At 32.6% G+C, this 11646-nt stretch overlaps 1 protein-coding gene across 4 annotated transcripts; it reads right to left on the bottom strand.

The window, feature by feature from the left end:
- Positions 1–632: 632 nt before the first annotated feature.
- On the bottom strand, positions 633–8172 carry LOC106063195 (E3 ubiquitin-protein ligase rnf168-like). 4 transcript variants are annotated; one of them, XM_056011768.1, is made up of 7 exons: positions 7919–8078; positions 7380–7450; positions 6938–7035; positions 5909–6253; positions 5353–5423; positions 3853–4014; positions 633–3683 (listed from the first exon to the last, which is right to left on the bottom strand). In XM_056011768.1, the coding sequence occupies exons 4-7, from the start codon at positions 6219–6221 to the stop codon at positions 2517–2519; spliced, it is 1713 nt and encodes a 570-aa protein (XP_055867743.1). In that variant the 5' UTR covers positions 6222–6253; positions 6938–7035; positions 7380–7450; positions 7919–8078; the 3' UTR covers positions 633–2516. The 4 variants fall into 4 exon arrangements, with proteins under 4 accessions (XP_055867743.1, XP_055867745.1, XP_055867744.1 ...); XM_056011770.1 differs by lacking the exon at positions 7380–7450 and adding an exon at positions 4616–4670; XM_056011769.1 differs by lacking the exons at positions 7380–7450; positions 7919–8078 and adding an exon at positions 8085–8172.
- Between the last annotated feature and the right edge of the window lie 3474 nt (positions 8173–11646).

Here is an 11646-nt window from a genome sequence, read left to right as displayed (position 1 = left end):
TAGAGGCCTGAACAAGGCACTGGCCTCAGAAGGAAAACTAGATATGGAGAACTGCCTGATCTGGAAATTGCTGCGCAGATGGATCTCAAAGGACTAGTCATCTCAACACTACAACATAATAATCAGAATACAGAAGAAAATAAATTCCATTTCATGACAATCATTCAAATTTTTGCTATAAATTGACATTAATGGCACTAGTACCAACATATTCTTGTACACAAGCCTGAGACACACTGTGAGAACTTATGAAAAACAAAAACAGGATTTAAAGAAATTAATCTGTCAACAACCCTCAATTTATTCTTTAGATACCAGTAGTCATAACATGTATGTATAACAAGTCAATTTATCTTGGAAATGATCACAAATAAATTTCAATTCAAGGTCATTATTTGTTTGCTAGGGAAGATATTTTTTGTCACTAAATTAAAACATGATCAATTAAGTGTACAATTTGAAATAAATATTAATAATATTGAAATATGTATTATAGACATTAGATAATCAAAAATGCAGTTTGTCTATATTATACCACTGTAAGAAACTTAGATAAGCTTTTGACCCCCCACCCCTTCCAAAAAAAAAACAAAACAAAAATATGAATACAATAAAGAATTCAAAACAAATACTGAAAAAAAAAAAATCTTTTAATAAAAATGAAGAGGAACCATGGGACGACTCTAGACAAGCATAATAAGAATGATGTTTAAATAACATGTACCAAGATTAGAACAACACTCCAACATGTTTCTGTTAAGAATAGAACACAGTTAAACAAAGTTAAAAATATCCAATTTTTTGTGTGTTTAACTAGCAATTCTTTTTTTTTTTTTTTAAAAACCATTTTTGAAAGACATAATGAAAAACAAACTTTTCTTATGTATAAAATTATATTTAGGTAAAACAAAACAGCCATTTAGGATAAGAATTAGTTTAAAAAACATAGTGTACACAGCATATCACCATTTTCCTTTCAAATTTAAGATGTCTAGAGCAAGAGATTGATCTGAAATTATCTGCTGTTAAGGCACTTCATTACATTTTTTTGGTAAATATTGCCAAATGCAAAAATAAGGATTTTTTAGTTGACTTAGATAGTTATTCCAATATTGTTGTTTTCTAAACCAATATATTCATGTTAAGAATAGAACTCAAAATACAAAGTTAAAAATATCCAATTTTTTGTGTGTTTAACTAGCAATTCTTTTTTTTATTTTTAAAAACCATTTTCCAAAGACATAATGAAAAAAAAAACTTTTCTTATGTATAAAATTATATTTAGGTAAAACAAAACAGCCATTTAGGATAAGAATTAGTTTAAAAAACATAGTGTACACAGCATATCACCATTTTCCTTTCAAATTTAAGATGTCTAGAGCAAGAGATTGATCTGAAATTATCTGCTGTTAAGGCACTTCATTACATTTTTTTGGTAAATATTGCCAAATGCAAAAATAAGGATTTTTTAGTTGACTTAGATAGTTATTCCAATATTGTTGTTTTCTAAACCAATATATTCATGTTAAGAATAGAACTCAAAATACAAAGTTAAAAATATCCAATTTTTTGTGTGTTTAACTAGCAATTCTTTTTTTTATTTTTAAAAACCATTTTCCAAAGACATAATGAAAAAAAAAACTTTTCTTATGTACAAAATTAGATTTAGATAAAACAAAACAGCCATTTAGGATAAGAATTAGTTTAAAAAACATAGTGTACACAGCATATCACCATTTTCCTTTCAAATTTAAGATGTCTAGAGCAAGAGACATCTGAAATTATCTGCTGTTAAGGCACTTCATTACATTTTTTTGGTAAATATTGCCAAATGCAAAAATAAGGATTTTTTAGTTGACTCTAGATAGTTAATCCAATATTGTTGTTTTCTAAACCAATACAGTCCTTGAGATTAAATGAAACCATTAATAAATCTACTCTGTTATTTTTTAATAACAAATTGTTAACATTTCTAAAAAATTGATTGGTATATCTGAAGTGTTACTTATCACACGAGGAAGTCCAAACTTTAAGGAATTAAAAGAACTTTCAAAGATTTGATCAAGCCATACAAAGTTTCATATTTCATCAGAGTAAGAAAAATATACAAACAATAGTTTCAACTTTTAAAAAATTCCAGAGTCATAATTAGATCTTGCTTTGGATAGCAGATGAAAATGTCACAAATATTTCAATAACCTCACTATGTGATGAAATAAATACAGACACTATGTCAACCCAAACCCTGTCCCACAGAGAAATGAAGAAGAAACTACATGCTGGTGTCTGTGCAAGTAAAACAACTGAGCTTATGCATTTAAAGTTAGAACAGCATAGCTACTTAACAATACTAGGTACCTGTCATTTGACGTCACAACCTCAATAAGTAGTAAACTGAACAGAGGAACTATGTCAACTAGACGACTTGTCCCAGTCAGAAAGGCTGGTTTAAAACCATACATGCTGATGTATTTAAAATTAAAACAACTGAGCTAATAAACAACACAATGTAACAGTCACTCATCACATTTACGCTTTCTTCGCAATGTATATTCATTGCTGGACCCCTCGAAGCGATCAACAGCTATCCTCTTTTTATCCATTAATTCATACATTTCTTGTAACTTTAAAGCCAATAAACGATCAGATTCTTCTTGTGATAAATACGAATCCTCAACTGGCAAATATTGTTTTTCTAATGTTTTAGCACTTTCTCCCCCAGGTATATTCAACGATTTCACCATGATGTCTGGTGTCCCTTTTTTTCCCTTGTTTGCAGTTTCATTAAAATGCGTCAAGACAGACGTACAGTTTAATACTCTTTTATGTGTTCGCTTTTTCATAGCTCCACTGCTAGTGGGTAAAACCAAATCACTGTTCCCTGAAGATGTATTATTACTACTGGCAAGTGTAAGATCATCATGAGCTGAACTATCACCAGCAGGTTCAGCTGATATGTTTTCTGTGAGTTGGGAAGATTCACACTTAGTGGGGCTAGTTGAGCCATTATTGTTGAGTTCAGCAGGGCCACTATCAGTTTGCTTGGCAGAATTATTGACTTTTTCAACATTGTCAACATTACTGTAATTAAGGGTCGTGTCTGACGTCTCACTATCACTATCATGTGCCAGGACAGAGTCATTTGTTGACATTTGTAAAGTCTCACTGTCACTGTCAGAGACAGAAAGACAGTTGTTAGTTGTGCAACTCTGAATGAATTTCTTCAGCTTCAAATTCTTTTCACAAAGTACTACAGGAAGATAAGAAGAAATGTTTAACTTCTTAGGCAGGTGGCTAATTGAAGAGCTTTCATTATCAGCTCCATTATCAATTTGGGAATGTGTAACTCTGCTCGGTCCCGGCTCTAAGTGGTTGAACTTTGTCAGCGATGTTGGTTCTTCAACGTTTTCACCTACATCATAACAACAAAAATCTGCTAGGCCCGGAGGCAGGTCAGTGCATATCTTCCGCCTCTTGTTGTGGTCAGAGCTGTGAGGAACATCTTCAAGGTCAGGCAAGTGAAGTGGACTCAAGGTCTTACGAGGGACAGATGGGTAGAATTTTGTCAAAGTCATAGAAGATGGTGAAAGAGTCTTTTGTTTTTTCTTTTTCAGACTTTTCTGTTTCAAAGATTTTGCATTCGCAGGACTAAGAAGGATGCCATTTTTTTGAGACTTTCCAATCTGAAACACAGAACACGATTCCATTAAAATCAGCACAGAACACATGACAGTTTGGATTTATAAAAATATGAGTGACACACACTTCAACAGAATTATAAACAATGAACATCAATAAATTCAAATTATTTTTTTCATTATTAAGTTTTTATTTATTACAATATTTATTGACCTTTTCAAGCTCCAGTGCTTTCTGTCTGTCGACGTGTTCCATTTCCACCATCTCTGACTTCATTCTCTCTAGCTCCAATAATTCTTCCTGTTGCAGAGCTTCAATGAGTGCTCTACTGGCCTCCTCTTCTTTCTTTGCCTCTTCTACTTTTTGTTGACGAATCTATTGAATAATAAAGTTTTCATATAAATGAGATTCAATTCCAGTGAAGTTCTACCTACGTCTATAAAGGAACAAGAAATGTTTTCACAACTGATGCTATTAGACTGAGTGCTGAAAGCATTAAAGTATAGTCACAGAGAAGTAGATCGGGCTCAATGCAAATAAAATATTTTTTTAACCATTTAACACAAAATATTCTGTTTTATGGAGGAATTGGCAGAGAAATGTTTTAATTAAGAGTGACTTTTGCATGAGCCAGCATTGGAAGTATGTCTTTTTGTATAGCACAGTTGTTATTTCATTGAATTTCATTGATTTCGAGGCAATGTGTCTCTCTGGTGTCTGTTATGGTTCTTTTGCCGATGGAACAGAGCTACAGTTCAGTTAAAAAATATAACTAGATCTACATATATTAAATAATATAAAGAGAGAAAGGGGGTGTCAAGAAAGATTTGGTCTGCGTGACAGTAACAGTTGATGCTTGATCAACATTAATAAAGTATAATAATCAATATCCAGATGTTCTTGATAATCAAGTTTTGAAACAACTAAGTCTAAATGACAATGTTAACTACACATAGATTTATCACAACCAGTTCACCAGAATCAGAGCACTACTGGTAAGCAGTTTAACAGTCTCTCTTGTTATTGTTAGTCTGTTGAGAGAAATGTGCATTAAGTTATGAAAATACTAATAATTTTCTTTTGGGTAAGGGTGGGACATTTCTATCAAAATGCCCTGAGCACTTAGGTATATAATATATATATCTAGATAATACAGACTAGAATCTCAGTTTCAGCATTCAAACCCTGTTTATATCTGTGCGTAAGATATTGTTATAAATTAATGTAGATCTAGATTTTCTTTCTTTTTGTTCGTACATTATATTTAGCCACAACTGAATTAATTGAAACCACTTAATATTGCCAGTTGCTCCCCCACTACTACTATCAACTAATAGAATTTGAGCAAGGAAGGTGATTTAAATATATGCCAAGCCACCCTGTCACATGAAACAAGAGAATCACCTAACAATACCAGTGTGGGAATTTTGTGGGACGCATAGCTGAGATGCTTAAACTGCTTGATTTGAGCTGAGTGGTGTTAGCTGAGTGCTTAAAGGCAGCATCGAAACCTCCCATATTCCATCTCTCCACACTGGTCCACAAAAGAGATTAGACCATAGCGCACTGAGAATGCTATAAGAATGAAAAATGCACTATTTTAAAAATTTCAGCAAAACTACAATTTAAAAAAAAAAATGACAATTAAAACTTAAAATTTGTTTCCATTTCTAAGAATTATTAAGTTAATTAAGTTGATGGATATTTCACCACCTTCTCAAGAGCAGCTTCATATTCTTGTCTGATCTCTCCAGGTTCAGAAAGTTCTTTTAGTCTTCTTAGCTCTGAAACAAAATGGGAGCTTGTCAATATTTTTTTCCCCATAAATGTCAATGATTATCATTATTCAAGGTTAAAGCCATTGTCTTTGCATAAATCTGCCTTTAGTCTGTGGGTTTCATTCTGAAGGTGGTTAGAGTTACAGTGATGCTTTTGATGTTATTGAGTACACGAACTTCTGACCACTGTAAAAAAAACGCAAGCTAAGACTGTACAGCCATTTAAAGGTGCTTGTAAAACTTTTCTACAGAGAACAGTACCAGGAAAAAGAAGGTGAGGCAAACAAAGGATGCCATGGGGGACAACAATATGGACAGTACAGCCCTGTCTATGGAAAAGATGCTTATTCTGGCAAAAGAGAGGAATGGAGAGAATTTATCAAGAGAACTGAAGGTGATGTTATCTAAATGTTCTATATTTCTCAAACATTCTTGATGGGACTTTACTTCTATTTATGATACCTAGACTAGAGCATTGTATTTCAACTTACGGGCTTCAAAATTATCTTCTTCACTCTCACTGTTGCTCTCTTCACTGCCTTCCAGCCTGTGCCTCACTTTTTCAGGGAAAGCTTCCTGGATGGCTTTCCACTTTTGCATGTTTATCAATGTATTATTCTTGGCAGCTTTTCTGGCCCAAACAGAAATGCGCTTCCTGCAGACTGGACATGTCAGGTTGGCTTTTTCCACTGTTTCCTTATAGCAGGGCATACAAAGTGAGTGGTTGCAGGGCATTGTCACAGGCTCGATGAGTATGCTAATGCATATTGGGCAGAGGCACTCAGACAGCATTTTATTTTCCATGATTTTAAATAGCGAAGCAAATAAAATTTGATCTGAAAAATAAATATTTGAGTTTATTTGATTGCACAATAAAATGAAAGATAATCTATCAGGTTATTCATAAGATACAGTTGGTTATCTGATGATCTTTTTGTGAAATTAGAGTTACAATTTCTTAGAAAATCTTACAAATTATTTTATGCACTATGATGCAGTTGCAAGAGTTGGTGAAAATTTGCTGCTTCTATTTTTCTTCTATTTCTTAAAAGAAAGAGTGTTTCTACTTAAGATATGTGTTGTTTCTAGACAACACTACTGAGAAAGCTTCACTAATTTTCCATCATGGTACAAAGGCTAAGACTGCTTTATTGATCCTTATTAGAAATTTATTCAATTTAATTAATTTTCAATTAAAAACATTCCACAAATGTAAACAGACACAAAATACAGAGAAGTTCAATGAACGGATGTCTAGATCTTTTTCACATTCCCTAGTCAACAAGTAACGCTGATACAGTCTGAATGACATTGTAGGGAACAAATAAATGTTTGCACCAATCTGTTCCAACTATGATGGACTTGATGATGACCTGGCGTAGTTCTAATGAGGTGGTGATTAACTTCTCAGATTTTTTCTGACTTTGCTGAGACATTTTTGTTTTCAAAGTTGATCTAGTAAGTATGAAGATTAAATTTTGAACATTTTAGGATTTTTATGACATATAGCATATACTAACCTTAACAAGTTCTAGCTGCCATTCCCTTTATCCCACAATGACTTCTATAGGATGTGGGCTTCACAATCCAGCATTCATATTTCATAGTGTAGTTAAGCCTTTGAGAAGAAAGATAAAAAATGCCATGTAAGTACGCTTCAGGCAGAAGGGGCTTGTTAGCCTTGATTGGTTACCCACCTAAGAGAAGGAAAACTTATTAAAACTCTGAATTCAAACCAAAATTAAAGAGAACATTCTATCTCCAGAATCTAGAATAATCTAGATTAGATCTCTATCATTTTCATAATATATCTAGAATTTAGATAATTTAGATATAAAATATAAAGACTAGATCTAGATTAAATTTAAATCTAGATCTAGACCTCTAGATCCTTTAAATTTGATAATTTTGATTATTTACTAGATTACTAGAACTAATTTAGTATCAACAGACAACACTCACAACAGTATCGTATTAGTCTAGATCTAGCTAGAGATTCAGATAATCTCTAGATAGACTGTCTTGTCTAGAGTCTGGAATCAGAGATTAGAAGTACTAGTAGAAGAGTCTAATATATAATTAAATAAATTAATATTAGATCTAAATTAGATTCTAATTAAATATATAAAATAATAATTTAAATTTTAAATAATAATTACTAAAATAGACTTATACTTTTATTATAGATCTATAAAATAAGATTTAAGTACTAGTGACTAGTCACTCTAGACTAAACTAGAGTCTAGTCAGTGACTAGTCTAAGTCTAGATGAGATTGAGATCTAGATCTAGATCTATATCTATTATCTAGTAATACTAGTAATAGTAATATAACTTATAACCATTATATTATAATTTATTTTTTTATGATTATCATAAATCATAAGCATACCATTAATTCATTATAATATATTGATATTATAAATCAAATAAATGTATAAAATCATTTAAAATGTATTTTTATATTTTAAATTTAGATCTAGATTATATTTTATAACTTACTTCGCGGAATCACTTTATTATTTATACTAGATCTAGATCTAGGTTTAGATTTATGTAGACATAGATCTGGTGCTAAAAAGATCTAGATATTTATACATTTATTCTAGATCTAGATTTTAGACCCTAGTCTATATTTGAAATTGAAACTAATCTATTCGGGAATTACTTAGCGCCACAGTCTACAACAGGGAAAGTAAAAAATACAACGCTGTTATGGTCGGAAGTAACAATGCTGACTCTTCTATGTTCGGAAAATAACATCCTTTAGTTTCCTGGAATCTAGAACTTCAAACTTTGTAATATGTACCATTTAATTATAATCCAACACATCTAAACATTTATAGTAGTAATATAAATCTAGCTACTATAGGACATTAAAAAAAATGGATGGCTGCCTGGTCGTGCGGTTTGAGCACTGGACTGTCGTGCAGACTTATCGATGGTCCCGGGTTCAAACCCTTCCCGCTCCCATCCCCCGTCGTCCTGCGGGAGGTTTGGACTAGGAAGTAATTATCTTCAACTCTGAAGGAACATCCGAAATAAGTAAAACATTTTACATTTTACAAAACAAAAATGGTTTTCATTTAAGTTTGATGCATTACTTAAAATTCCTATCTAGACACTAGTGGTAGACACAGAGTTTAGATCAAGTTATTTGATCCTAGTCTAGATAGGTTTTAAAAAAATTCAATTCCAATAAAAATTCTTCGGTATTTTTTTTCGCCACAGAGTGAGCCACAATGGCCACCCTAATGATGTTTAGGACGGTCTTGTGATCATAAAAAGTCTGGAAGCAAATTTTGTATTGAAATATATTAGAATGTGTTTTGCATTAAAAGTTATTTCAGTCTTGCATTTACAAAGATTAACTAGATCTATATTAATGGATCCCAAAATCATCGAAGTTGATGACTGTAGATTCGCTTTATAGGCTATATATATATATTTACCTGATATATATTGATGAGGGTTTATAACCTCAATACAGCCTTGGTTACATTGGATGCCTTTTAAGTGTAAGCGCGATGGCCGACTGGGCGCTTGGCTTCCGAACCTTGGGTTGGAATCTCATCGGTGAAGACTGGGATTTTGATTTTCAGGATTTTTAGGCCCCACCCCCTGATACCACCCAACTCTAATGGGTATCCAACTATTGCTGGGGAAAGTAAAGACAATAGGTCATCGTGATGGACACATGACACCTTGCTCTTTAACTGTTGGCCAAAGAAAGAGATGACCTTAACATCATCTGCCCTATGAATGGCAAGGTCTGAAAAGGGGAACTTTACTTTTTGTGCATCACGAGAGACCAACTATGAGTTTGTGTGTAACATAAACTCCCTTTATTACAAAGCCTTTATCAGCTCTGTCTGTCTATATGGTAAAACGTTTGAACAAGTTATTTCTCCCACACCCAATCTCGGATTAAGCTGAAATTTTGAATAATTATTTCTTTTACCTGACAGCACAAGAATCAATTTAAAAAACAACAACAAATTAGTTAATTAACTATTGGTAATTAGTTATTTTGTTTGGTATCTTAAACGAGGGAAAGAAATCATACTTGACAGATATGGTGGTAGGGCCTATAAGTTGAATTAGTCCCCTTGAGGACTCAAGTCTTGAGTGAATTTTTTTATGTATTTCAAAACGATCATGTAAACATTCACCAAGATACCCCTTTCTTTTCTACCCGATTGTACATATAATTACATCATTTACACGACAGATCCAAACTAATTGATACAATTACACTTAATATAAGATTAGTTTTTTTAAAAGCATTTTTTAAAATGTTTTTCTTGTTTTATTTGCGGCTCAAACCAAGAATGACGTCATATTTCTTTTATAATGTCGCCTATATGTATTTAAAAAAAAAACAGCTACACTTCTTCACAAATTAAATATGTTAGCTAAGCTTGGCCTATTATCATGTTACACACAAAAAAAAGTAAAGATCCGTATAACTTTTCCTGGTAGATTATAAATATAGAGTGTACTTGTAGTTTCTTCTCTTCTACGATTTCCTAAACGTACAAAAAGGTGAAAGGTTACGGTACAGTCCATCAGAGACAATGTGAGAACCCTAACGTAGATAATAACAATTTTCGACCTTTTTTTTTTTTAAAGGGGGATTGTATTTTCAACAGAACACTTCTATGGCTACTTATTTATATTTCAACCTATTTTTAGATTATTTCCCCCCCCCCTAGTATGTTGGTCGATTTGTAGGGGTCTGGAGGGGGCGCTGGCATCAATTTCGCCCCCCCTCCCACTAAACTTCGAGTGGGGGAGGCGGTCCAATTTATTTGTAGAAATCACAGCTTGCTAACAGAATCAATTAAATATCTATATGATTAAAAATTGTTATTGATATTTTAACAAATCTTTATATTTTGTCGTTCCCCTGTTGGCCGATTGGTTGGGGGGGGGCGAATACCTCTACTGCCCTTCCCACCCAAACCCTTTGAGTGGGTGGGGGCGGTCCTACTTTTATGGGGAAATCATATAGTTTGTGAACGAAATTAATAGAATTAAAATATAATTCTTATATTATGTCGCTCGCCTTCTGGTATCTTGGCCGATTCTTGGGGTAAGGGTGGGGGGCGGTTGCACCTACTGCTCTCCCCACTCTAGTCCTCTGAATGGGGGGGGGTTTCTATTTTTATGGAGAAATCCTGGTTTGTGAACAAAATTAGCTGAATATCTATATAATATAAGCTACGTATTAATATGTGAACCCATTTGTATATTATGTCGCACCACACTCTAATCTCCAATTTCGCCATTAGTAAATTTAAAATGAAAAAGGGTTGTACCAGGTGTGAGGGTCGATTCCTATTTTTATGGAGAAATTATAGTTTGTAAACAAAATTATTTGAATATCTATATAATATAAGGTACACATTGATGTTATAATCCATTTGTATATTATGTCGCACACACACTCTGATCTCAAATTTTATCATTAGTAAATATAAAATGAAAAAGGGTTGTACCAGATTCAAGGAGTTTTCCAGGACTTTTCCAGAACAAATTTTAAATTTCCAGGACATAAAATTCGCGTAAAGATATTACATAACAATTGTCAAAGTTGATTATTATTATTGCTCATTAATCTTCGGACTAGAAGACAAGCCTTATATATATATATATATATATATATATATATATATATATATATATATATATATATATATATATATATATATATATATATACATATATAGGCCTATATATATGTGTAAGTTATCTTTTAATCTAATAACAACTTGACTGTCATCCCAAAACCTTTTTCCTTTCAAAGATTATTAAAGAACATTACAAATGTTTGCTGTTCCATTTTTTTAAAATAAGAAACATTCTTAGAGTTATGCCTTCTCTGTGGTGGAAATGTAGGCTACATTTTTAGTTCCTATGTGTTTGTAGGCCTAATGTTTTATTGTTTTATTAACTGTGCTTAATAATCCTCCTCATAAACAGAGCCTGTAACATACAGGCCTATTTGTGTGTTTAGTTGGCATTTGCTTACTAAATAATGGCTTTTGGATTTTTTTTTATTTTTTTTTTTGGGGGGGGGGGAATATTAGACCTATTAGCGTTTTTTTTTTCCAAGCACAATTTCTTTTTCAACTATGTAGTTTCCCTGTCTTTTACGACCGAAAAAACTTTTACGGACTTTCACAGCTGTAGGCCTATACGAAATATTTTCCTTAAATCTACAGTAG

Source organism: Biomphalaria glabrata, chromosome 15 (genome assembly GCF_947242115.1).
Source record: "Biomphalaria glabrata chromosome 15, xgBioGlab47.1, whole genome shotgun sequence".
Lineage (NCBI taxonomy): Eukaryota > Metazoa > Mollusca > Gastropoda > Planorbidae > Biomphalaria > Biomphalaria glabrata.
The sequence above is the reverse complement of the archived record's forward strand: the minus strand, read 5'-3'. Positions and strand labels throughout refer to the sequence as shown.

Excerpts from the sequence above, each read along its gene's own strand:
- LOC106063195 (XM_056011769.1), bottom strand. The coding sequence starts at position 6,221 with ATGGAAAATAAAATGCTGTCTGAGTGCCTCTGCCCAATATGCATTAGC. Across the intron at positions 5,424-5,908 it reads AGAAGATAATTTTGAAGCCC|AGCTAAGAAGACTAAAAGAA; the intron begins GTAAGTTGAAAT and ends ATTTTGTTTCAG. Across the intron at positions 3,684-3,852 it reads AAGCACTGGAGCTTGAAAAG|ATTGGAAAGTCTCAAAAAAA; the intron begins GTCAATAAATAT and ends TCTGTGTTTCAG.